At 42.1% G+C, this 27,500-nt stretch overlaps 2 protein-coding genes across 3 annotated transcripts in view; one reads left to right on the top strand and one right to left on the bottom strand.

The window, feature by feature from the left end:
• Positions 1-9,630, top strand: part of DGAT1 (diacylglycerol O-acyltransferase 1) — a 32,351-nt gene extending 22,721 nt beyond the window's left edge. The window contains exons 4-17 of the mRNA XM_074262953.1: positions 58-143; positions 326-378; positions 6,339-6,444; positions 6,743-6,850; positions 6,979-7,053; positions 7,218-7,321; positions 7,417-7,455; positions 7,569-7,610; positions 7,849-7,893; positions 7,996-8,108; positions 8,190-8,255; positions 8,399-8,486; positions 8,645-8,707; positions 8,869-9,630. Of these exons, the coding sequence (XP_074119054.1) occupies positions 58-143; positions 326-378; positions 6,339-6,444; positions 6,743-6,850; positions 6,979-7,053; positions 7,218-7,321; positions 7,417-7,455; positions 7,569-7,610; positions 7,849-7,893; positions 7,996-8,108; positions 8,190-8,255; positions 8,399-8,486; positions 8,645-8,707; positions 8,869-9,021 (1,141 nt within the window). The 3' untranslated portion in view covers positions 9,022-9,630. The remainder of the gene's footprint in view (positions 1-57; positions 144-325; positions 379-6,338; positions 6,445-6,742; positions 6,851-6,978; positions 7,054-7,217; positions 7,322-7,416; positions 7,456-7,568; positions 7,611-7,848; positions 7,894-7,995; positions 8,109-8,189; positions 8,256-8,398; positions 8,487-8,644; positions 8,708-8,868) is intronic.
• Positions 9,631-22,600: 12,970 nt separating this feature from the next.
• Positions 22,601-27,500, bottom strand: part of HSF1 (heat shock transcription factor 1) — a 59,993-nt gene continuing 55,093 nt past the window's right edge. For both annotated transcript variants that reach the window (XR_012481382.1, XR_012481381.1), the window contains exon 14: positions 22,601-22,833. The gene's annotated coding sequence lies outside the window, so the exon portion shown is untranslated. The remainder of the gene's footprint in view (positions 22,834-27,500) is intronic.

Here is a 27,500-nt window from a genome sequence, read left to right as displayed (position 1 = left end):
TTGAGAGGCCCCCACCCCAGTCCCCCAGCCCCCAATGCCCTAGATTCCTACCCTCAGGTACGGCATTCTAGTGGACCCAATCCAGGTGGTGTCGTTGTTCCTGAAGGATCCCTACAGCTGGCCCTCCTTATGCCTCATTATAGGTGAGCTTGATTTGGGTGAGAGGATGTGTGGAGTGGGGAGGAAGGGCAGATGTGGGACCAGGCCTCTGGGAGAGATAGGAGGAGACCACCTAAATAACAGGACTAAGATTAGTCCTCCCTCCCAAAGGATCTTCCTGATGAAGTTTCAGTAATTCCTAAGACTGTTCCATTTCTCTTTACAGTAGCCAATGGGTTTGCATTAGCTGCCTTCCAGGTGGAGAAGCGTCTGGCTGTGGTGAGTGTCTTTTCTCATTCCTGTTGTATACACATACTCCAGTCTGCTGTCTCTGGGGGCAGCGTGGGGTAGTCTGTTTCTCTTCCCCAAATATATCCATATTCTTCTCTATTTTGTCTTTTTTCCTTTCCAGAGGTTCTGTACCTTCAGACAGCGCATACATGGCATTGGCTCCTTATTCCCAAAGGCTTTGTCCTTGTCTCCTTTCTCCTCAGTCCCTTCTGTCTACCCTTTTCCTGCTTTGCCAGTCAGACCAGGAATCTCTATCTTGAATATTTTCCCCCCACTCTTATGTAATCCTGGATGGCTTTTTAAGTCATATGTCAAACTATCTTGCCCCTGACATTCCCTAAACAGTTACTTCTTGCTAATCAGGAGACTACCCCTGTAAGTATAAGTACCATAGAATATGGACTTCTTGCATAATGCATTGCACCTGTTTCCAAATGAGCCTATGAATTTCTCCTTCATATTCTTCATATAATTTCCTGCCTAGTTTGCCTACCTTTTGTGGTACAGTCCTTATCTTAACCTTATTATTAAGGGATAGGGAAAATAGGACACCTCTTGCATCTCATCTCTTTAACAAGAAGGTACCAGTTTGACTACTAGTCTGGAATACCCCAAATTGTTTCTATTGGCAATAAGGAAGAAAGTGCTATTTTTTTTTTGCTGAGACAGTCGGGGTTAAGTAACGTGCCCAGGGTCACCCAGCCAGGAAATGTTAAGTATCTGAGGTCAGATTGGAACTCGGGTACTCCTGACTTCAGGGCTGGTGTTCTATCCACTGCGCCACCTAGCTGCCCCTTGACAGTGCTATCTTAACTATGTTTCCTTAGTACTTCCTTCCTTCCCCTTGCCCCTCAGTTCTCATTCTATCTCAAATATTCATCAACTTTGTCATAGTGTTTCATACTCTACAAATATCTCAGTTTCCATCTTTCCCCAAATATATGTTGCCTTCCCTCTATAAACACACATTGTTTGCTCCTATAGAGTAAGGCTTATGTAAGATCTAGGGAGCTCCTGATTTAATGGTTCATGTGTAGGGTAGGAAGCATACTTTAGGGAATTTTCAGTAAGGCTTCTGTGGAATCACAAGAAAGGATTGATTATTTCTCTGAGGGAAGGACAATCAAGGAGGATGTATGGGGACCATGATGCCTGAGCAGAGTTTTGAGGCACAGATTTCAGGCTGGGATTTCAGGCACAGATGACATTATGAACAAAGGTGTGGTGATAAACCATGGAAATTGTTGGAGAACTAGAAAGAGGCATTGTGGTATTGTAATTACTGTTTTTAAATATCTTAAGAATTATGACAGTGACAGTTTAAATTTGTATATATCTTATATATATATATATATCTTAATATAGGTACTTATTTTTATCAGTTCTTTCTCTGGAGGTGGATACATACACAAACACACACACATATATGCATATATGGATATATATATTGTTAGACCCACCCCCCCAGTAGGGCAGGGGTCTAACAACAAAATGGGGGAATACTTGTAATGGGGCTATCAGGGAAGGTTTTATCAAAGAGATGACCACAAAGAGCATAGGAGCAGAAATGCCTGACAAGGAAGATTGAAGAAGGGATTACATTTTAGGATAGGGTAAAACTGGTGCAAGTGAATGTAGGGAAAAGGGGAGGAAATAAGCATTTATATAGTGCCTAGTATGTCCAAAGAACCATACTAAGTGCTTTCTATAGGTACCTCATTTGATTCTCACAGCTACCCTGACAGATAGTGCTGTTGTACAATTGAGGAAACTGAGGCAAACAAGTTAGGTGACTTGTTCAAGTTCATACAGCTAGCAAGAGGGTAAGTCTAGGGTTGAATTCAAGTCTTCCCAAATCCAGGTCCCAAGCTCCTATCTGTATAATATAGGGAGCAAACTGGTGCCTTAGGAAAATTTTTGGTTGCTGTTTGAAAGTTATAATAGAGAGGAGAAAGACCAATTAAATAGTAGGTGATAAGGTGATATGAAGGGAAGTGAAGGTCTGAACTGGGGTCAAATGAAAGTGGTGGGGTGGGAGCTCTTGGGGGGTTGTCAGCAGGGGAAAAGGAAAAGTTGAAATTAGACTGAAGTTGCAAACCTGTGTGATTGGGAGAAGGCTGAAGCAAAAAATTGGGAAGGGAAGGAGGGATTATGAGGGCAAGCTCAATATTGTTGAGCTCAATATACCAATGGTCAAAGTATTTACTAGGTAGCTGGATATTAGGCTTTAGGGGAGAAATTTGGGTTAGATATTTTAAATTAAAAGTTATTCTCATAGAGATAATTGCACCCATGGGAGCTGGTGAACTCATAAGAGAACTTCATAGAGAAGGAAGAGAATAGAAGGGTTCAAGGTAGAACCCTGAAGAATGCTTACACTTAGAATGGGAGCTGAATGATCTACTAAAGAAAATGAGAAAGGTAGGAGAAAGATCATGAGAGATATGTGTCACAGAAGTCAAAGTAGCAGATAATATCCAGGAGATATAGACTGTATCAAAAGTTACAGGAGAGCCCAGGAAGACGAGAACTGAGAAGAGTATTTATCTAATTTAGCCCTTGAGATTAGGGGTTACCATTTGTGAAAGTGGTTGGAGAAGATGGTTGTAAGTATGTGCTATTTTCCTAGGTTTGGCAGTGAAAGGAAGTTGAGATATAGAATGTTAGCTTCAGGGGATGGCAGGGTTAGGAGAAAATCTTTAAAAATGAGGTATATGGGGCAGCTAGAGGGCAAAGTGGATAAGAGCATCCTGGAATCAGGAGGACTTGAGCTAGATTAGCTGTGTGACCTTGAGCAATTCACTTAACCTCAATTGCCTCTCAAAAAAAAAAAATAAAAATAAAAGATGTGTTGGGAGGCAATAGGGAGATACTATAGAGAGAGAAGGGAATGATTCTTGGGAACAAGAACATAGACGCATGCTATGAGACTAGACTAAAAGAAAAGATTTCATAATAAAAAAGAAATTGATTTTTAAAAAATAATGTAGCAAGTGTATTTGCTAAAATGAAGATTTGAGAACAAGAGGAAATTTGGAACAACTACAGTGAGGGGTTGTGATTTTCAATCTGGATAGAATAAAAGGATTCCTATTAGCAGTAAGAGGCATCTAAGTTTTGGAGTGAAGAGAGTGCTGGGTTTGGAATCATAAAAACTCAACTATCTCCCTGAGTTCAAATCTAGCCTCAGATACTTATTAGCTGGATGATCTTGGGCAAGCCATTTAATCCTATTTACCTCAGTTTCCTCATCTATAAAATAAGTTGAAGAAGGAAATGGCAAACCACTCCAGTATCTTTGCCAAGAAAAACCCAAAAAGACACACACAAAAATTGGACACAACTGAAAAATAACTATAAACAGCAACAAAAATTAGTGAGATCCCAGTTGAGACTAGATAAAAGAAGAAGAATTCATGAAATGGGTCCTTCTAGTTCTATAAGCCATGAGGAACTCATCTTGGCAGGATTGTAGAAAAGCAACTTAAGAGAGTCAACACTTTAGCAAGATGGCTTTGACAGTCTATGTAGGGTGAACTGAAGATAAGGAAGCTAGAAAATTAGAGGTAGGGAGACTAGGAAGTTAGCTGTTCAGGGGAGAGGTTTTAGGTCTAGAGTAAGGTACTGGCTATAGGAATGAAGAGCGTTCTGCTCCAAAGAATAGAATTAGGGAATTAGAGATTTGGAAGGGATGTTAGTGGCTGCTAATTTCAACACTTAATATGAAAGAAATCCTTGCAGTAACATATCTGACAAGTGGTTTGCTCATCCTCCTCTTGAAGACTTTTAAGCAGGGGGGAGTCCACTACCTCTAGAAACAGTTCATTACTGTCGCAAATAGCTCTAATTGAATTTTTTTCTGAACTCAAACCTAAATTAAAATTGGGAATTAGGAAAAAATTGCTTCTCTGCAATGTCTCATCCATTATTCCTTTTTTAGCCCTTTGGGCCAAACAAAACAATCATAATTTCCTCCTCCAGGTGGCAGTTTTCAAGCACTTGGAAGACAACTATTTTATCTCCCCAGGTCCCTCCACTGAGTCAGATTCAGATCCTTTCACTATTCTGATTGGCTTCTTTTAGACAATCTTTAGCTTATCAGTGCCTTTCTTAAACTGTTCTGTGTAGAGAACTGGCCCCAGATTTCCAGATAGTTTTGACAAGGCAGAAGATGATGGGAAAAATTCCTGAAAGCTATGACCCTCTTATTGTAGCCGAATATTGCATTAGCTTTTACTGTTAATTCATCCTGAGCTTTAAGTTTACTAAAAATTGACAGATCTTTTTCAGAATATCCATGCCTCCCCATCTTGTACCTTTTTTTTTTTTTTTTTTTTTTTTTTTTTTTTATTTTACCTAGGTACAAGATTTGAAAAAATTCCTATATTGAATTCTCCCTTATTAGATTCAAGCTCCAGTGATCTCTCCTGGGAGTTCTTAACCTGGAATTTGTGAATTGTTTTTGTTGTTTTTTTTATATTTTGATAACTGACTGTCAATATAATTAACTTTTTTTAAAAATTAAATTTATAATTATAAAAAATTTTTGACAGTACATATGCATGAGTAATTTTTTTTTATAATATTATCCCTTGTATTCATTTTTCCAAATTTTCCCCTCCTTCCCTCTACTCCTTCCCCTAGATGACAGGCAATCCTATACATATTAAATGTGTTACAGTATAACCTAGATACAATATATGTGTGTAAATCCAATTTTCTTGTTGCACGTTGAGAATTGGATTCCGAAGATATAAGTAACCTGGGTAACTTCTTTTGTAATTTTATGTATTTTACTTTATTCATTTAAAACATTATTCCAAGAAGGGATCTTATGCTTCACTAAGCTGCCTAAGGAATCCATGACACAAAAAAGATGTGTTCTAACCTGTCAAAATCCTTTTGGATCCTGTCAGGCATTGTTAGCTCTCCTTTTTAGGTCATTTTTAGATTTGATAAATATGTCATCCAAACTTATATTCAAGTCATTGATAAAATTGTTAAGTAGTATAGAGCTAAGCAGAGTACTCTACTACAGACCTCTTGCTATGCTGACATTGAGGTATTAACAATTTTTTTTTTTTTAGTTTGGCCACCTAATCAGTTCTGACTCTTATATTAACAAGCAGGAATTTTAGGGGGAAAATAAAGCGCAATGACTTTTTTGGGGATAATTTTGTTTCCAATTACAGGTAAAAACAATATTTAATACTCATTTTTAAAAATTTTGAGTTCTAAATTTTTTCTCTGCTCCCTTCTTTCCCCTTCTTATGATGGTAAGCAATTTGACACAGGTTATGTATGTACAGTCATGCAAAATAGTTCCATATAATTTATGGTGCAAAAGAAAACATTTAACCAAAAAAATCATGAAAAAAATTAAAGTGAAAAAAAAAAAAGTATGCTTCAATCAGCATTCAGACTGCTTCAGTTCTTTTCTGGAGGTGGAATTTTTAATTGAATTCTTCAGAGTTGTTTTAGATCATTGTAATCCTGAAAATAGCTTAATCATTCATGACTTTTCATTGAACAGTATTGCTGTTATTGTGTGATGTTCTCCTGGTTGTGCTCACTTTACTCTGCATCAGTTCATAAAAGCATGTTGGAAGTTTTGAAAAGATGATAGTACCACAAACAGATAATGAAGTTAGTGACAGGAGTAAGTTTGAGCAGGAAGGGAAGATGAAGACAGTGTGAATGTTCGGCAGGATTGGAGTTGCAGAATTAGAGCTCAGAAGAAGGCTAAGGGCTAGAGGTTTACATTTAAGGATCATCTGCACAGACGTGATACTTGGAGCCCTGAGAATAAATAAAGTTGTCCTAGAAGGAAATATATTAGGGAACAGAGAACTTAGCTCAGGGAATGATCACATGTAGCGGCAACAACAGGAAGAAGAGCAGAGTTGTGAGAGTGTTGATAGTTTGACTCTTTCCATTTTTCCTTCCAGGGTGCTATTACAGAACGGGTAGGACTCCTGCTGCACATGGCCAACCTGGTCACCATGCTCTGCTTCCCTGCAGCTGTGGTCTTTATGGTCAAATCTATTACACCAGGTACCCCTTAACTCTACATTTCACACTTGTATATTTCTTGGGCCCCATATTTCACCCTCTAGGCTCTGGATTTTTGTCTCCTATCCAGGTGCCTAGCTTCGCCTTGGGTTCCTAAATTGGGACAGTCCTTCTGGTAGGCTTTCCTGCCTCTCCAAATCATGGGAGGACGGAGTTGGGAATCTTTCCTGAGCTTTGCTTGGTCCCTGCTATGCTCCTTTTTCTCTATCTAGAGTTGAAATGAGGCTTTTTTTCCATGGGGCAAAAGCAGACAAGCTAAGATTCTTCTCTCTTCCAACAGTGGGGTCAGTGTTTGCTCTGGGTGTCTACACTGTTCTTTTCCTCAAGATGTTCTCCTACTATCATGTCAACCTGTGGTGCAGGCAGTACAGGGCCAAGAACCAAGCAGGTAAGAAAGTCAGGGAGTAGCGAGGAAGAATTAAAAAAGCTCAAATCTCCCAGCCTTGCTGAGGCCTTTGGGATCAGAGTCATCAAACCTGCCCTCCATTTCTCATAATGATTCTTTTGGGATTGCAGCTTCAGGAATCAAAAGGGCCAATGGGGATGTGGTATCCAGTGGGGTGAAGTACCCTGCCAATTTGACTTACCGAGGTAAGCAGGGAAGCCTGAAAAGAGGAAGGGGTAGATTGGATCACCCTTTCCCCCACCCTTTGAGCCTCTGAAAAATGATTGGGCAAAGCCAGTTTGGTGGGGCTATACTTTGGAGGTGATGAGGGTCTAGTATTAGTGCCTGTCTTCTTTCTTCCCCTTTACAGATCTGTACTACTTCCTGTTTGCCCCCACTCTCTGCTATGAGCTCAACTTCCCTCGATCCCCCCGGATCCGGAAACGCTTCCTGTTACGGAGGCTCTTTGAGATGGTAAGGGAGGGACCCTTTAATTTAATAAGGACCCTTGGGGTACAGAATTGTTGTCATCCCCTGTTCTCTGACTATCTGCCTCTTTTTTTCCCTAGCTCTTCTTCACTCAGTTACTGGTGGGGCTCATCCAGCAGGTATGGGAAGATAGCTGGAGTTTGGGGTTGGAGGAACACTCAGCCTGATGGAGGGGTTCTCTCATAGGATCTCTTAGGGGTTGATAGGTATAAAATTTCTCCCCTTTTTTCAGTGGATGGTCCCCACCATTCAGAACTCCATGAAGCCATTCAAGGTGAGACTCTTGGGGTATCTGGTATGTGTGTGGAAGGGAAAACAGTCTCTGTGGCTGAGAGTAGTGAAGTTCGGCGGATGGGGAGATGGGAATTTCTGCTTTTATTAGATGGAGGAGATGACAAGAATTTCTATTTGGGTAGTTTTCTGGGGGAGATGGCAGTGAGGAATGTTATTCTTCCTCCTCCCCCTTCCCTCCAATATGCTGAAAAGATGAGGTTGATCCCTATCATTCCTAGGATATGGACTATTCCCGTATCATCGAACGGCTTTTGAAGTTAGCAGTAAGTGTTATGTGGCCCTCAGGGGTACGAGAAGGGGGAACAATCAGATCATTGGGTCTGGCCTCAGAGAGCCCCTCATTCACTGCATCCCTTCCTCCTCAGGTGCCCAACCACTTTATCTGGCTCATTTTTTTCTATTGGTTCTTCCACTCCTGCCTCAATGTTGTGGCTGAACTCATGCAGTTTGGTGACCGAGAGTTCTACAGAGACTGGTGGTGAGTGGGAGAGGTCACGGTTGGGGGTCTGGGTGGGGAGCTCTGTAGGGACCAGCACCTGACAATGCTGTGCTTCCACAGGAACTCAGAGTCAGTCACTTACTTTTGGCAGAACTGGAATATTCCTGTCCACAAATGGTGCATCAGGTGGGGATCTGGGCAGGGTTGGGGAAGGGGTTTTTTCTCTGGGCTGTATATATGGGAGGACAGGGTAAGAACAAAGCAGAAAATGTGTTTTGTCTTTGGGTTGAACCTGAGATCCAGGGAATAACTCTCTTTCTCCTCATTAGACACTTCTACAAACCAGTGTTAAAAATGGGTGTCAATAAATGGATGGCTAAGATTGGTGTGTTCCTGGCTTCAGCCTTCTTTCATGAGGTTAGTTTACTCAGCAGAAGCAGAAAGAGGAATAGGAGCATTCTGAGTCTCCAAATATATGTGTTTCCTGTCCAGGGTCATGCTTCTTGTAGGAGCCTTGTAGGAAGGGACCTCAGAGCTGATCTTATAATCCATTTTCTTAACTCTCTTCTACCTAGTACCTTGTGAGTGTCCCCCTCAGGATGTTCCGGCCTTGGGCCTTCACTGGCATGATGGCACAGGTGAGATATCCTAAACATTTTCCTCATCTACTCCCATGATGTATCCCCAATTCCTCTCCCTCATCCCCTCCATTGATCCCTCCTTTCATTCCCTGACCTGGGCCCCTGGCCTTTGGGTTCTGAGGTCAGTGATAGAATTGACTTGTTGCATGTGTCCCCAGATCCCTCTGGCCTGGGTCGTAGGCCGATTCCTTCAGGGGAACTATGGCAACGCAGCAGTTTGGTTGTCTTTGATCATCGGGCAGCCTGTGGCTGTGCTCATGTATGTCCATGACTACTACGTGCTCAACTACGAGGCCCAGCCGATCCCTTAAGCCCCAGGCCTGGCCTTGTTTTGGGGAAACTGGACTTCTCCAGGAACATTAAGGGACAGGGCAGGGTGACTCTGCTCTTACAGCTGTGTTGCAGCTACCTCCATGGCACTTTATGAAAGACTTGTCCTTTGTCTAAGGGCTTTGATTCTCCAGGTTCTGTCCTTATGGAGTAGGAATGAAGAATTTCTCCCGTCCAACTCAGTTTTGCACCCTTGGGGTTCCTGTCCTGTCTCTCCCCCATCCCTGAGTCATCCCTGTGAAGGGGAAAGGAGTCATCTTGTTGCTGCAGGATGTCCCACCGTATCTCCTCTCTCCTTTCTGGGGCCCTTGTCCATGTTGGGGAGGGACAGAGCCCTCTTGGCCCTATGGGTTTGGTTTCTTCTGGCTCCCTTCCCCTTTGGTATGGGGCTCCTTTCCTCCTGGGATTTCTGTCCACCCCCAACCCTCATTTCCCCACTGACCTCAGAATGTGTGGGCCTAAAGGGCTCCGTCCCCAGCCCAAGGTGGAGGGGGAGTGGGGGTCCTCTTTCCAGGACTGGTCCTGATAGTGACTTTTTAATGATTCTGCCCGTGTGACCAAGTCTGTCATTAAAGCAATGTCCAAAGTGACCCCAGCTTCATTGAATCTTCGGTGGACAGAGGAAGGGAAGGGGAGGGGATGGCAGCAAAGGCATTAATTGTGGGCTGGGGGAAGGAGTTGGATGTGCTCGCTGCTGAGCTTTCACTTCACCTTCACCTCTCTGGGGACTTTGACTCAAGGTACATGGTGCTCATCTCCCCTCTGAGGACCAGTTCTGCCTTTCCTCCAGGTTAATGAGGGGGGAAGCAGTGAGCGTTAAAGAAGTAACTTGGCTTCATCAAGAAGGGCCATCTCCTTTTTTTGGACTGAACTAATGATTGCTCAGGGAAGTGATGTAGAGATAGTAAATATGGCAATCTCTTGTGCTGTTTTTGTGGAAGATGGTACGATGTGGGCTGACCAATTGTATAATTAGTCAGACTTAAAAGTCGGTGAATGAGCCAACTTGGAATAATCATTAATGAATAGATGCCAACGAAAGGGCGGAGAGAGTGAATTCTTTTTCTAGAGTTTCCCAGTGATCCAGCCTTATCAATGCCCAGGATAAAAGCTGGCCTGCTGATCAGATTTGCAGATGAATGGGAATCTGGAAGAGAAAGCAAACACTTTGAAGATCTAAGTAGAACAAATGGGTTCAATCTAATGTGAAATTAAATTGGGATAAAATGTTAAAACAACTGTAAAATGATGGGACCAGTTTAGCAATCCATGTGAACAAGATGTGGGATTTATGAGAACATAAGGAATGAAGTTTTTCTAGAATATGAGTGGATTATTTAACATAAAAACTCAATTTTAGCCTGGCTTAGTGCTGGCATATATCAATAACAAGAGAGGTAATGATTCCAATGTTCCCTACTCTAGTCAGACAATATCTGGACTGTAGTATTCCAGTTTGGGCACTAAATTTTGGGAAGTATGTGCACAGGAGGGTGACTAGAATGGTGAAGAGATATTTATACAAAAACTGGTTCAAGTCACCAGGAATAGAGATGAGGAGAAGTGACAACTGATTCTGGGATTGGAGTTCAGGAGTTCATTGTTCAAATTGGCTCCAGAGGGCAAAACTAAAAGAGGGAAAAATTTCCCAATCATTAGAGCTGCCTCAAATTAGAATGGATGACCTCTCAGCTGCCTTAAGACTATTAATACTTAGCTGGTCTGATTATGTAGGATTATGGGGATGTTACATCCCCAGAATGTGATCTACTATGAGCTTGACACAAAAGTCACAATCTCAAAATTGGAAATGACCTTGGAGGAATTTAGAGCCACTGACTGGTACCCTATAATAATTGCCTGTGTAAATTCACTGACTTCAAGCCTCCATTTGGGAAGAGGAACCCATTACCTCCCAATGTAGCTCATTTCACTGATTATCAAAGTTTTCCCTTACAAGGAGCCAAAATTGGCCTCTGTACAACTTCCAAGAAAAGCAGCATCATGCCAGCTTCATCTGTCTGAATGTCTTCCATGCTAGAGTCCTGAGTGACAGTGTGATAGTGTGATACTTCCCTGGGGTCTTCTGCCCCTTGTTGGCCTCACCTAGAAAATGATAGCAGAAAGTCCTGAGTCTTAACAATATTCCCAGATAGAGCTATGCCATGTTTTGTTTAATTGCTCCTGAAAGTTGGAGGGAAAAGACATGGTCAGATCCTTTAACTTGGCAGGCTCCCAGGGTTCCCTAATCTTAATCCTTGAAGAGGTAAGATAAATGTTACCATTTTGCCTGGAGATGAATTGTATTTTCAGAGGAAGATACTTCTCTCTCCAGGAATCTTGGAAAGATCCTCATGTGTAGGGATCTCTGGATTGTAAATAGTGTGGAGAAAGGGACTCAATTAGGAGTTCCCAAACAGGGTTGAGAAGGGTTCTTTGCAGAGCAGCTCAGGGATCTGGACGCATCCTGATGCTTTGCTTTTTGCCTTACCTTTTAAGGCAGAGGCTAAGAACCTGGTGCTGAACAGTTCAGTCCAATCCTGGGAATACTTGATGGCTCAAGGATTTATTGATGGAGATGCTCTGCCTGGCCGGAACTCATTGTCACCTCCTTGCTGCTTATGCTCACAGTTGTCTAAGAACTGTGGCTTGTCATGTTGTTTGTCTTTGGTTCTGGAGGACAGCCTTGACATCTGGGAGGTGATAATGCAAATGAGGGAGGGCTGGGCCAGGTCACCTGCCTCACTTTCTCTACCAGAACTGTGTGGGTCCAGTGGCCATGACTAGCAATGGTCCTGCCATACTGGCTGGTCATGGAGTTATTCTATTTGACCCAAGGGCAGAATTGGTAGCAATTAGGGTAGGAGAGAACAGGGAGAGGACATATACTTGCGGGCTTTATGTGAGAAAAAACTTATTTGTTGTTGAATCAGGTTCCCCCTCCCCTGCCCACTCCAGGGCCAGCATTCTTATCCCCTGTGCCACCTAGCTGCCCAAAGGTGCATGGACTGCCTTCTTTAATGCCTGGCATTTATAGAAGTAGGGCCTTAAAAGTTTGCAAATAGCACGTTATATTTTTATGTTTGGTTTGACCAGCTACATAGTGTTTCCTTAACAAATCAGAAAGACATTGCTGGTTAAAATCCAGTCAAAGAGGACGTTTTCCGAGATAGCCGCCAGGTGGCACTTCACTCAAACTGTTCCCTTGTGTTAGTCGTGGGAGATTCTCAAGCTCCAACATGATTTGTTAGAGATGATCTGTCCTTTCTACCTGCTGGCAGCCAGCTACTTTCTGCATCTGCCAGAATGCAGCTTTTGGACTTTCATAGCTCCAGAATTAAGAAATTACTGATTGTTATAATTATCTTGGATCTGCTTCTGTACTTTGTGATAATCTTTAAAATTTTAACCCTTCTGTATCCACACAATTTGGAAGCACAACATAGTGATGGTCTGGAGCCCTCAATGACAAAGCAAAGTAGGGATTCAAGAAGACTGGCTCAATAGACCTTATCATTAATGAGATTCCTTGCAGCTCTAGGTCTGCTCCAGACTCTTGAGTGCTCTGAACCGACTATGACCTTTCTCAGTGGTTTTCCTACACTCTAACGATGGGTGTTAGCCAAAGCTTGTTCTTTTCTCTTTCAGTGACATTGGCAGTTGGGAGTTTATCTCTGTGCAAATGACTCACAGATTTGCTTCTCTCTCCACTAAGCTTCAGTCCTACATCACCAGTTGCCAATGGGAGATCGATTTCCCAAGGACATCTCAATCTTGTGTGTCCAAAATAGAAACCTCTTTTTTTCATAACTCTGGCATTATCCTCAACTCATATCTTTTACCTCACAGAGCCAAGCAGTTGGCAGATCTTACCATTCTCTTTCAATTAAATCCTCTATTCATTTTAGCTACCATCTTAATTCAGATCCTCAGCACCTCTTACTTACATAATTTCAACAGCCTTCTAATATCCCTGTATTAAATCCCTACATGCTGCTGCCTGCCAAAGTGATTTTGATTATGTTCAAGTCTCGATTCCAAGGGATCCTTGTGTCTTAGCACAAAATATTTTTTGTTTTACTCTTCTTACCCATGTTTGCCCCATCATTGTATAGTTGTTATTCTCCTGCACTGTGATCCATCCAAAATGAACTTTGTCTCGCGGATAAATGGCTTTGCTTTGACTCTCCATTCCTGAATGCATTCCCTTCTCACTTCTGCCTTTTAAGATTTCAGGCTGAGCACCATCTTTATAAGAAATTAATGATTCCTCTTGGGTGCTAATAAATATCTTTTAGTTAATATACATATATAAAATATATTTTTTGTATTTGTTTATGCTGTATTTATGTATTTGCCTTTCCCATTAGGATGTAAACTTGCGAGCAGAGATGTTTTAAGTTTGCATCCCTAGAGTTTTAAAATAGAGCCTGCCACATAGTGTCTAACAAATCCTTGATGGATTACATGATTTTTACTATAAAAATCTGCCCTATTCCACTCTAAATCCCATCCACATTTTCACTCTTTTTCTCTTTTTTTTTTTTGACTGAGGCATTTGGGGTTAAGTGAAGAAAGAACTCAGGTCCTCCTGACTTCAGGGCTGGTGCTCTACCCACTGCGCCACCTAGCTACCCTTCCTTTTCCTCCTCTTTCAGTCTGAAGAAGAGATATTAACCCTTTTTTTGATACTTGTGTCCTTGAATCCCTTCCTTCCTCTCCTACCTTAGCAATCATTCCATTCCTTACATCTTCCATCTCCTTTGTTCAGGTGTCCCTTATTAAAAAAAAAAAAAAAAAATTGGTATCTTTTGTTTTTACATTTTTTTCCCACACAAAGGCCCATTCCCTGTTAAGAATAAAAAAGTGCATAAAAGCAGTTTATAGCAAAATTTAACACTTTAATCATGATTGACAGTTTAGACAATGTTCTGCTTTCAAAGCCTTGCACATCTGCAAAAAAGGGAGGAGATCCGTACTCATTTCTTCTTTGGGGCTAAATTTGGTGGTCATAGTGATGTAGTTTTTAATTTCCATTTTTGTTACTATTTCCATTTCCATTTTAATTATTGCACATATTGTTTTCCTGGCTCTGCTACTTCACTTTGCATCAGCTCACACATCTTCCCATGCTTGTGTTTACCTTTTTTTCAAATCTTTGCTACTATGAAAAAAGTGCTGCTATGATTGGATTATTTTGGACCTTTCTTATCTTTCATTTCCTAGTAGTATACATGCCTACTAGTGGGAATGACTGGATCAATTCACAGCTCTATCAGCAGTACACTATAGTGTATTTTTCTACAGCCACTCTAACATTTATTCTTTGCATATTAGAGAGGTGCTTAGTGAAACTTCAGTCTGAATTTGATTTGCATTTCCAGTGATTTGTAGCATTCTTCCATATGGTAACAATTTACAGTTCTTTTGAGAATTGTTTGTCCCTTGACCACATCCATTCTCAATTTTATTGGTTGACCTTGATAGACAAAAATACACATGATCATTCTACAAATGTATTTCTGCATACAAAGAACATAAAGCCATTTCATTGAAATGTTGAATCCTATTATGTGCAGCTTGCATTTTTACATATTTGTAATAAACCAATCATACTAATTGGAAGTGGTAATTCCAATACTGCCCTCATCAGCTGTCTCTGAACTTCCTGCTTTTATATGTTTTCTGACTTTTTTTTGTACATTTTTTCTAACTTCTTCCCCCATAACTCTGCCCCACTGGCTTTAAATATAAAGTCCTGTCTTGTAATAAATAAGCAAAGCAGATCCACATATTGCCAGGTAGGAAATGTCTCATTCTGCGTCCCTAGTCTAGCAATCCTTTGTGAAGAGGTGGGAGGTATTGGTATTGATCTTTTGGAATTAGTTTATTCATTGATCAGAGTTAAGTTTTGAGTTAGATTGTTTTCCTTTACAATGTCAAGAGTTAGTGCATAATTGTCTTAGTTCTTATTTTATTTGCATCATCTTATAAGACCCATTCCAGATTTCTTTAAATTCATTCCTTTCTTTAAGTATAATATGACATTAACATGCCATAATTTGCTCAGCCATTGATTGGCATTCCCTTGTTCCTCATTACTATAGCAAAAAGTGGTGCTACAAGCAGTTTTGTAACATAGGTCCTTTTTGAAAAAAAAAAAAAAATTGATCTCCTTGGTATATGTGTGGTACAGGGATGGATTTGGAGGTGTTAGGATATAGATTTTTTTTTTTTGAAGTATAGTTCCAGATTACTTTCCAGAATGATTAGTCCAGTTCATAATTTCCCCATAGTGTATCAGTGTGCCTCTCCAACAATTTCTATTTTACTTTTTAAATTTTTCAATGATTAAGGTAGAACCTTAGAATTATTATGACTTGTATTTCCTTTATTAGTGATGTGTAGCACCTTGCATTTTTTTTTAGTCACCCCTTTACTCTCTCAGCTGAGAATCTTGATTGATCCATACTTCCCTAAAAAAAAAAAAATTGAGGCCATTTGTTGAGAGCTGCTTCTCCTCTCTCCTCTCATGTTGCTTAGACACCATGTTTCAGAGGAAGAGATGGTTCTTCTTGCCAAAGCAAATCCATCTACATGATCCATGATTTAGTGTATTTATTGGTTTCTTTCTAGCTGCCAACAAACTGGTCTCGTTCATCCTTCACAAAACCTCTCTCAATCAGAGCATCCCTGTTAGCTTTGTCCTGTATCTCTTCTCAGCTAAATTCCTTGCAAAAGCAATCTTTACTAGGCGCCTGTACTTCTGTCCCCTCATTCACTTCCCAAATTTCTGCAACTTGTCTTCAAATCTCATCGATTGGAACTGCTTTTTCCAAAGTTAGCAATGATCTCTTAATTGCCAAATTTAATGGCAATTGTTCAATCCTCTAGCCTTTTTTGACTTTGATGCCCCTTTTATAACACTGCTTTTTTGGATGTCTCCCTTAATACTGTTGCTGAATCTTAGTCATGTCACACTTTTGAAGGATAGGTAATATCAGCAGTTGTCTTTTAGATATTTCAAAATGGATGTTCCAAAGGCATCTCAAGCTCAATGTATCCAAATAAAATTCATTATCTTTCCCTCTAAATCCATCCTTTTCTAGAGTTCCTTATGTTTAAGAGCACCATCATTCTGATCTTTTTTGCACTTTCATGGTTTTCCTCAACTTGTCACACAAATCCATTCAGTTGCCAAATAATATTTGTATTACTCAGCATCTCTAGTGCCCCCTTGCCTTCACTGTTATGATTAACAAAGTACTCAGGCCCTTATCATTTTTGTCTTGCAGTAGCCTACTTTTTGTCCTCTCTGCCTCAAGTCCCTGCAGGTTCCCATCCAGACTTCCAAAGCACAAGTGTGATCATCTCACTCCCCACTAAATAAACTCCAGTGGCTCCCTATTAACTGAGGATTATCTGTAAACCCTTCTGTGTGTTCTTTAAAGCTCTTCACACCCTCCCTTCCCAGTCTTAAACCTCACTCCCTTCCATATGTTAAACACTTCAGCAAAACCCACATGCTTGCAATTCCCATTTCTGTGCTTTGGCTTTGGCTGTCCCCTGGCTCAGTTCAAGTGCCACCTTTTTCCTGGCTACCTTTCCTCAGTTGCTAGTATTGACCCTTACTCCTAATAACAGTAGAACATACATAATGTTACTTTGTGGTTTAAAGTTAGTGTGTAACAGTCCAGAAAGATCTTGTTTGAATCTGACATTTCTTTCCTTCAGGATTAGAGAAGGATAAATATCCCAATTAAAAAACAAACAAACAAACAAACAAAAAACCCCCCAAAAAGTGAAAATTCTGCACCACGTTTTCAAGAGGATAATTTGTGAACATTTAGAAAGGGAAAAGGTGACCACAAGAAGACAAACAGCTTCCAGGACAGGTCATACCAGGTTTAGTCCAAGGAAGACTGCTCCAGCTGGTAGCAGTTTCAGCTTTTTAGGGCATAGGGTATATTTGGGTTTTAAAAGCATTTTAAGCTCTCTAGAGTACACAGCTGCTCCAACAGCATTATCATAGAAAAGAAAATCAGGCAAAGTATGAAAGCTAGGGAACCACAGGCATCATAAATCTCTATGGTTAGTTGCTAAGAGCCCCTTGTTTGCTCAACAAGGAGTGAAATAAAATATGGTCTGAGTTGACACAATATGTTTTAGGCTTTAAAATTTTCTCCCCCAAACTCACAGTATTTTCCTAGGTGGGCATATTGGAGGAGGGATATGTAATCACAGATTTAGATTTCAGCAAAGTTTTGACAAAGTCTTTCATGCAGTGCTTGTAGATAGGATAGAAATATGTGAGATCACTGATTTTCAATTTTATTGTTCTTAGAACCTCTTTACAATTTTTATTGAGGACTCTCCCTCACCCCCTCACTTCTCCCACTTCCCCCACCCCCTTCCCACAGAGTTTTTCTTTATGTGGGTTGTATTCAGGGATGTACTGGAGCTGGTTTAAACTGCCTTGAGAAAGCTGATTGATTGTGTGAGCATTTATACCTCAGAAAATGCTACAAATCAGGGGTTGAATTATTCTGTTGATTGATTAGTCTTGAGAGTGGAGAGAATTGTAATAATGCATATTAAGCTTAAGTATATAGTGCACATTTTTTTTTCCCTGAGAAGTGGCTGTTAAAACACTTACCAGCACACCTGGTAATATCTATTGCTATTTACCTAGTTAGAAGTTAAAATTTCATAGTATTATAAAAATAATTTTTTTTTTTTTGTGGACCTCATGAAATGACCTGAAGCTCCCTTCCCCCTAGGGATTCCCAGACCTGTTGGTTTTGGGAGCCATTGGGTTATGTGATAGTATAATTAAGTAAACTTGAATGACCATCTCCAAAGAACCAATTATTAATGGGTTGATGTCAGTTTGGAAAGTTATGTCCAGTAGTATGTCCCAGGATTCTGTGCTGTTTTAACATTATCATCAATGACTCATCTGAAGGCATAGCATGGGTGTCAAATTTGCAGATGAGAGGAAGCTTAGATAGCTAAAACAACAAGTTAGAATGACGGGACAAATCAAAATAAGGAACAAATGCAACATTTTTACACAAGCTAAAACAAGAAACTTAAACAAATTATCAAATGGGAGAGGTATTTAGTATGAAGTCAGTAGTATGACTAAGCAGCCAGCGGAGTGGATTGCTTTAGAAGAGCTGGTGTCAATGGTAGTAATATTTCTATTCCACTTTGTCCATAAGAGCAACTGGGTTCCTATGTAGATATCACATTTTAAGTTTGACAAGGGTTTTACAAACATGCCTTTGAAAATGCTGACAGCCAGACTATCATTCTCCCAATTTTAACTCGTTGAGGCTTGCTTAATGGAATGGAAATGGAGAGGTGCACATAAAAGAGGAGTGGTTTTGTCCCCAGCTTCAGAGGAAGGCAATGAAAGGGAGAATACTTTAGCTACCTGTATGTACTCTGGGGTTGGGTAAAGATGATGTACAAAGCACTCGCCCTGAGTCTGGGGTCTCCTAGAGGAGGGAGATAAATTTATATTACTACAACTGCCAGATTGGCCAGTGGCATTCAGGTAAAGTGAAGCATATAAAAAGAAACCAGCTGGTGGGGGCCAAGGATCCCAGCCGGATCATGAAAGAATTAAGCAAAGCACTTTCCAAACTTTAACTATGCAAATGTATGATGATGATTAGAGCACTAACCATAAATAGCCTCCCCAAGGCAGACTTCCTTGGAGAATTAACTGGGGGTGGGTGGGAAAGCACTAACATTACCCTTTAAGCATACTCCCTGGGCAATACTAAAAAAGCAGTTGTAAAAGCAATAATTTGTAATAAGCAATAATAGTGCAGAGCCCTCACCAATGGGACTGACTTTGTGCTCTCCAGAGTTTTCCAACAGTAACACATGGAGGACATCCCTTGAGGGTTCTTGGGAGTGAAAGTTTCTTAGGGAAAGGAACAGTTTGCAGGGTAAAGAGATGGGATTAAAAATACATTGTTTAAAAAACAGGAGATAATCCCATTTTTTTTCTAATTATAGATTTTCCTTTTCATTATGTTTATTAAAATGCTTTTACATTACTGCTCTACAAATTGACTCTGCCTTGGAGGGAATTATATTCCTGCCTGGAAGGAGGAATATAATTTTTCTGACGAACTATTTTGTGTGGGGATCATTCTTATTTTAGAAAGGACAAATCAGTTCAACCATGTCAAGAGGGGTAACTAGTTGATCTTAGGGTCTATTCTACTGATCAGCTGCCTGTTCCATTTCATAGAGGCAAGATATCCCAAAATATAGACCCTAGGAGAGTTTAGTTGAATCAGAAATTCGGGTTGTGAACAAATGATGGACAAGGGAGTTTTGTTTTTTTTTTTTTAAATCAGCCATGGAATGGCTCAAGATTCTCTTCACTTTCTTTACCCTTCCTTTGTTCCTTCAACTAATTGTATGTAACCCAAGGACCGGATATGTCTATCTGAAAAGTTGAGAGAACAGATATCATCTTGCTTTCTAATTAGCCATTGCTTTAAGAATCTTTGAAAAACTGGAAAGCCATCATTGGAACTGTCACTTGAATGGTGATAACTCTAGTAGTGTAAAAAATGTTCTTTAATAAAAATCTTGTTTGTGTACACAATTATAGTGCCAGTTTTTTTTTCCCCCCTAGCAGAGATGATTTGCTACTTAATTGGGGAGGTTTTTGACATCAAATGAAAATGGACTCGTAGAGCAAATGCTCAAGTCACCCTAATTTATGAGGAAGGTGAGAGGATTAGAAATATGTTGGGAGATATAGAGCCAAAGATCGTTGATAATCATAGGCCCCCTCAATATGATCTACTAACATCCAATCAGTATCCAAAATTTCTAGCTCAAAACTATCATCGTGTATTCTCTAGCAGATTAGCCTTGATATAAGAAATCATTAGTGAAAAAACTTAGTAAAAAATCCTTCCCCTGCATCCACTCTCTCAGAATCTCACATTGCCAGTGGGAAAAGGAGCACCTGTATCTCATTTACTAGGGTGGTGTGCAAGATGGACCGTCTCTGCCCTCTGTCATCAGAGCTGTTGCCACTTCTCCAATGAGCTGCTGATAGTATCAGCAGAATTAGTTCTGCTGCAGCTGATTGATAGGCAACTTATTCCCCTTCAGGAAGGTTTTTTTGTCATGAAAGGACTAACCTCAAGACTTGGTTCTTTTGTGAGTCAAAATAGCTACAGACAATTAGCATATAATCCCATTTCTACTCTGGAAGCGAACATCAGAGTCAAGTAAAATCTTGAATTTTCCTTAGCCATGCTAGAGTGGCTGAATGGAGCCAGATTGAAGCTCCGTGTGAGAAACACCACCCAATCAATCTTAGCTCTCCAAAGATGGGGTTTTTATCCAGAAAAAGGTGTGTTTAAGGACAGCTAGGTGGCATAGAATGCCAGGCCAAGACACTCACATTCTTGAAACCACACCCAACATCACTAATTGTGAGACTTTGGGCAAGTCACTTAACCCTGTTTGGTCACAGTTCATCTGTAAAATGAGCTGGAGAAGAAAAAAAGTCCACTCTAGTTAATCTTTTCACAAGGAAATCCCTAAACAGGGTCACAGAGAGTTGGACATGACTCAAAAATGGCAATGGCATAGTTTACCCCTCACTGGAGAAAGTAGCATTTACATAGTACTTTGTATTACACTTTACAATGCATGGTCTTTGCCTTATTTCTCACAACATACTCTGGAAAATATTGCTGTTCTACCAATTTTACAGACAAGGATATGGCAGAGGCCATGTATCTTGAACAGGGTCACACAGCTGCTTTCAGAGGCCTCACCCTAGCAGAGCCTGCATAGTCAATCATCTTGGATATCATGGAAGGGATTGGGCAGCTAAGGGCTGTAGGGGATAGAGTGCTGGGCCAGGAGTCAGGAAGGTTCATCTTCCTGAATTCACATATGGCCTCACACTCTCTGGGAAAGTCACTTTTACCCCGTTTGCTTTAGTTTGTCCTCTGTAAAAGGGGCCGGAGAGGAAAATGGCAAATCACTCTAGTATCTTGCCAAGAAAACCGCAAATGGGTTCACACAGACAGGACTGAAAAATTACTAACAAACACAAGAAAGTATCTTTGGTCAGGGACAGGTGGGACTAGAAGGCCGCTGAGGTTCCTTCTAATTCTTAAGATTCTCTTCATGGAATTTTTCCTGATTATTCCCTCAAATATTCCTAGAGTTCTTTGGATTTTTCTTTTACCTGTGTATATGTCAAAAGAATCACAGAGTTTGAGTTGGGAGGGATCTCAGTGATTAATTAGTTCAACTTATATTTAGTTCAGTGCCCGGCACACCACAGGTACTTAATGTGATGAGTGATTAATACTTCAACAGGAATCCCCTCTACATCTCCAACAAGTGCTCCTGTAACCTCCACTTAAAGACCCCTAATGAAAAAAAAAATCTTATTCTCCCCTTTATAGGGGGATGCTATAAGCTCCCTGAGGTCAAGAAGTGTAGTTTTTCTCCTTTAGGCACTTAATGTATGTGCAAATGAGTTGAATGTTCATTCTCCTTTCCCCTGTAAATTAACCCTGAAAAATGCACTCATCTAGCCTGGAGGATGGATGTAGGGAAAGAAGGTATAACTGCTAGAATGGCACATCCACTCACAGTGATGGCAGCAGCCACAGGGAGGCCATCAGGAATAGGGCTGGCTTTTTTCTGATCCCAGAGATCTAAATAGGGCTGGGAACATTTAGGAGCTTGGGGTGGGGTTCAAGTATCAAAAAAACCCAATACCACTATTGAGGACCTGCTTTGGGAATGGTTCTGTGCTAGGTGCTACAGGTACAAAAACAAAATCCCTGCCTGTTAGAAAACTATACTCTCCAGGAGTGACACAGTATTGCACAGACACAGAAGACAAAGTTCTCTACCCAGTAGTCTGTGGGGCAGAAATCAGAGGCTTTTTGGAGGAAGAAGCACCCTGAAGGAAGATAAGCATTCCAGGCATGAAGGAAAGCTTTGTACAAAGACAGGTGAGAAACAGCAGGCCGAGTTCAAAATACATCTCCAAGTCTGGTTAGACTGGAACATGGATATGAGAAACGGAGTAACAAACAAGGCTGGAAAAGGTAGGCTAGAGCTCAGAACACTAATACGTGGTGAAATGTGAAAATAAGGGTCCTTTCCTTTTAAATTCTATGAAATGTTATCCGGTTTGCACTGGAAACACGTATACTCCAGATTGAAGACCTACTTTTCCCCAAACTGGGAAGACAACTAAAGGAACATTAGGGCTATTTTTACCTAAGGTAAGGCACCTGGATGCTTCTGAAGAGCAGTGCAAGCCTAGGGATAAAGAGGGGTAGGGAGGAAGTGGAAGACTGGGAGGGAAGGAGGATGCAAAAGTCCTCTGGGGTTAAGTTTTTAACTGAGGAGCAAAGATCCTTGGAAGTTAGCTGAAGGTCACTGAGGCCCAGGCTGGATGAGCTGGCAGCTAGGGGGGGGAGGAGTTCCAGGTTTGGAAGGCCTATCATGGGGAAGAATAATTGAACTAGAACTAGGAGCAGTGGAGACTCAGAAAACTTTTAGTTCAAAAGCAGAAAAAACAATTAGAGCTTTCCAGAAGGAGAAAGGGGTGCCTTGGGGAAGTTGTTGCCTCATCCCTACAGGTATCTAAGGGGAGGGTGGATGATCACCATTTGCTGGGCGTGCTGTAGTGGCAATTCTTGTCCAGAGAGAGAGGGAGGGGACAAGAGATCTTGGTTCCAAAATTCCTTCTGAGATCCTTTCCAAGGTACTCACTAAAAAACCCAACAGAATCAAAGAGTTAAGGCAAGGTGAGCAAAAGGGCCCAAGTGGCAATCAGCAATATTGATGGTCCTTCATAGGGGGACAATCTATCCTGGTACTTCACTTTCTCTAAGTTACAGAAAAAGGTAGCATTTGGCATAGTACCCGCTAATGTTTACGGAGGGATGAATCCCTAGGACTCAATAGTAAAAAGCTTGATATTGCCTGTTCCGATTTTCTATTTGACTGACTACAAGGTATCACCTTACCTTTTATGTAACATTCTTCTATGCACTCCAATTCAACTAAAATGGTTGACTTGGCTGTGCAGGGTGAGTACCTCCATCCCCCTCACAGATACACTCTATACCTCCTGGCCTTTTGTTTATCTGCAATGTCATTGTGGTTCTGTGAAAAGAACCTTGGATTTGAAATCAGATGACACAGATCCTGCCTTCATCATACCTGTATAGAATCTGAGGCATATCTCTTAAATCTCCCAAGACCTCAGTTTCTTTGTCTGTACAATGACAGGCTTGGATGCCATCTAATGCTTCTTCTCACTCTAAAACTAAGATTATTTTCCCCATTTTTGAACTATTTCAAGCTCAGACCAAATGCCCTCTACTCCAAGAAACTCTACTCAGCAGGGGTATTCTCCTGCCAACAGCTCACATAGCTTTGCATTTCTCCAGTACACCTATCAAGCAGCATCCTCTACTGTAGTCAGCTGCTTTCAAATTCCCTATTCTCTCCCTTTCAAACTTCACCAATTCTCTGCCTCAGCTTCAAACATCACCTCTTTGTAGGAGACTCCCAAATCTCCAGCCCTGGCTCCTCTGAGCATCTGACTTAATTCAGGACATTTCCCATTGCTGTCCTACCAGAACCTCACCCTCAGGTGGTTTCAAAATGAACTTATCAAAAACTTGATTCCAAGGACATATCTAGTTCACTTTCCTTGTTTTAGAGACAAGGAAACGGGCCCAGAGAGGCAGAATGACTGACATACTCAAAGTGACACAATTTTGAAGTTTGGGATTTGTAACCAATGGTTTCCTCCACCAAACCTTCAACTTTTGATTTTGCAGCTTCTGTTGGCAGCTACACCACCCCTATGAATCTCAAGTCCTCATCTAAGCCTTGTCATTGATTCCCCTTCTCTGGACCAGCAGCAATTCTGATCACATCCTTCCTTCTGATTCTACCTCAGCCTTGCCTGGCATTGATGATAGACCCTTTTTCAATCACGTGAGGGAATCCATGCACAATGTTACAGTGGCTGTTGCCAATCTAAATGGGCATAATGACCCTGGAAGACCATGTGTGTGTGCATTTTGTTTTATTATGAAACAAGGGGCTTCTGTAGTCCTTGGGACCTAGGGGAGCATAACCTCTGTGGTGTCTAATAATCACATTGTCCTTTGGCAAATGTGTTTTTCTTTAGAGTTTGTATAATTGTACTTAGAGGAAATGAGCTTCATTTTCAGGGATCATAGGAAAACATGGAATCCTAATGGGAGGAAGCCTTCACTGCTCTGTGAAGGGCAGGAAGAAATTAGGAACTATTTTGAGGCAGTCAGGTTCCTAGGGATAGCATCAGTGATGAGAACTTTCCCCAAATTTGTCTGGACTTAGGTTTGGTTCTCCAGCCCCAGCTGTTACTAATACCAAGGTCTACCAGGGCACATAAGCCCCCTTCATCCTCCTGACCCGGGAAATAAATGGCTTACCTGCCTGGACTGATGATGATTAAGGACAGTGGAGATCCTAAGTAGAAGAGGGACAATGACCTCCAAGAGTCCAGATACCCCACTGGACCAAAGATCCTAAAGCAGGGACTTCAGGGATTTTTCCACAGCAGGAACTAAGACTAAGTGGGGGCCAGCTAACATGCTACCACAACCTGAAGGGCACTGAGCTCAGAAGACTGGATGTCCTGGTCTGAAACAAAATGCGGGTCCTAGAAGATGAACATCTCTGTCCCTGGAAGGTCAGATCCCTCAACTGCAGGCTCCACACCAGTATCCCTGATGGAAGAGAGTAGGGCTCTGGAGTTATAGGTGACGTCTCAAAAGGATAGAACGCTGTCTAGGTCACAGTGAGCCCTGCCAGGTTCCGGTGGCTCCCGTTAGGTCAGTTGTAGGAGACAAGCAGAATTAGAGCTGATGAGGCTTCCCAGACTGATTGTAAAGCCCCCCAAGTTCTCCAGGTCTCCAAGCACAATGGGTCCTGCCTCTTTCTGGAAACTAGGCAGGGCTTGGCCCAGGTTTGGCTCTGCTCTTCTCTGGCTTTGGGTATAGACCTGGGATCTCGATCAACAGCCCTGATGGTTGAGCTTTTTGGAAGGGGATTCTGGGAGGAAGGATAGGAAGGATACATGGCTCATCAGTTCCAGACTCCCAGCTCCACCAGCCTTTTAATCCCCACACAAAGGACCTCTGAGTTGCCATGGCATGTGGACATTGGGGAGGGAGAAAAGCATCACATGATTTAGATGCCCAGGACTTTAGGACTGGGGTTGGTGGGCAGGAAGAATCTTGCCTTCAATCTTCCTGAAGTGGGCCCCAAACAAAGGGAGTGTAGAAATGGAGGGAATTCAACACAATGCTTCTAGTACAAGTACCCAGGGGTACAGGGCAGGGCTAGGATCTAATTTCAACTCATTCTGGGGAACAAAACCCCTTCAGAGTTGCCCTTGGCAGTAACTGCCCCTTCTTCCCCCGCTTTCACTTTCTGGGCAAGACAATGGGGCGTTGAATTAGGTTGCCTAGAAAAGGCCCCTTGTTCTTGGGCCTTTGGCTCAGCTCAGGACCACACGGAGCCAGTCCTGCCCTGGCCCTTATTTTCCTGCTTTGTCCCCACTATTATCTCTGGCCTGACCCTGGTACCTTTCTCCCTTTCTCTGCCTACTTTTCCTGACTGGACTTCATTTCCCCATGGGAACAAGGGTATGCAGTAGGTGCATACCAAGGTACTGCTTGGGTCCAGGAAGCTGCCCCAGTGGGGCAGAGATTGCCTTCCCTCAGTGGACAGAAAGGAGCCAACAGACAATAGGAAGTGGAAGACAGAATGGTGGAGGAAGAGGGAGGCCAGCCTGAGACACAGGGGTGAGGTCTAAGTGGCTCCTGAGGGGCGGTCCCTGCCCAGGTCCCACCCACTCCCTCCATAAAGCCCTGTTTTTCCAGGCTGCTATTGCTCTCTCTTCCCTTTTGTTGGATGCAGCTATGGCTCCCTGCCCCCGGTGAGATCCTGGGGTACTGGATCTAAGACTTGGAGGAAAAAGAGGGTTTTTGGGTCTGCACAGCAGCTGGAGGGGGTGCTCCAACTTCTGAACTGGGGTTCCCAGGCCTCAGTCCCAAGGCCTTTGGGAGGCCATTTGGGATGGAAGTCAGGACATGTGTAGCTCTTGAGCCACCTGGCTCCCCAGGTAACTCCCCTCTACTCCAATCTTAGGTTCTTGCTACCTGTCTCTCTGCTGATCTTATTTCTGGCTCTAGTGGCTGCAGAAGGTGAGATTGACTCCCCTTTCCCTTATCCATCCTAGAAACTGGAGGTGGGGTGGGGAAAGGGCAGTTGTAGGGAGTGGTGTGGGATACATGGAGCAGAGATGGAATTGCACAGGGCCATTTACCCCCATGGGGATCTTATCTACCCCTGGCTGTCCTGGAAGGGAAAGATCCTTACACCACATTCCTTGACTTTCACTTTGAAGACCCTCTATGAAGGTAGGGCACTGGGGTGGGTTGGCCTGAGCCCACTTTCCCAACCTCAGAGGTTCCAACATCCCCTCGTTATGTCCCTTTGAATTTTTTTCTTCCAAAGCAGAAGCTCCGTTGTCAAACAAGCGTACCCTGCAGACTGAGGATGAAAGCAAGGGAAACATTCTAGAGTCCGAGTCGCGAGATGGCCCTGATTCTGACTCAAGCCAGAACTTTGCTGATGAGGATGCAGGCGGTGAGGAGGCAGATGGTGAGATTCTCCAGACAATGAGCCCATAAGGGAGGGCACTGTGCTCCTCCACCCAAGGCAGGGATATGATAGATGAGGCAGTCTGGTCAAGAATTGCTTTTATCCTTCCTTCTCTCCCCCTTTGCCCCTTGTAGACATGGAAGACGAGGAGAAGGCAAAGGAGAATGAGGAAGAGGAAGTCCCTTTTCAGAAGGCTCAAGGTGAGCTCAGCATTTTCCAGCTGGATCCTAGGGGGAAGGAAATGTGTGTAGGCACAGCATACATGGAATCAACAGACAAGAAGCAGAAAGCCAGAAAAGTTAATGAATTTTAGGTCTTGAAAGGATTTATGGAATTGTGGGTCTTTAACTTTGAGGATTAGGGCCGGGTCACCACCATCAAGTGCCAGAAGGATTTCCCTGGATGAGAGTTAGATTTGATTAGTTAAGGCTAGAAGGCCAGGAGTCCCTCTTGGGAGAGGTTTTCTTGGCAAGATGACTGACCAGAGGGACTGTGTGAAGGAGGGGATTCTCATTCAGGTCTAGTTTGCACATGATTCCTGCACTCCCTTCTATTGAATGAACGGGCAGTTTGGCTATGGGTGGGACAACGCTGGGAGTAATCTCTCTTGCCCCACCCCTGACAATTGGGAAGGCAAGCTGGAAGAGTTCAAGGAAATAACTCCCCTGTGCCTCAGAACACTCATTCCTCAGATGAATGCCAGAAA

This window comes from Sminthopsis crassicaudata, chromosome 1 (assembly GCF_048593235.1).
Source record: "Sminthopsis crassicaudata isolate SCR6 chromosome 1, ASM4859323v1, whole genome shotgun sequence".
NCBI classification, from domain to species: Eukaryota; Metazoa; Chordata; class Mammalia; order Dasyuromorphia; family Dasyuridae; genus Sminthopsis; species Sminthopsis crassicaudata.
Note: the sequence above shows the minus strand (reverse complement) of the source record. Positions and strands in the feature narration are given on the sequence as shown.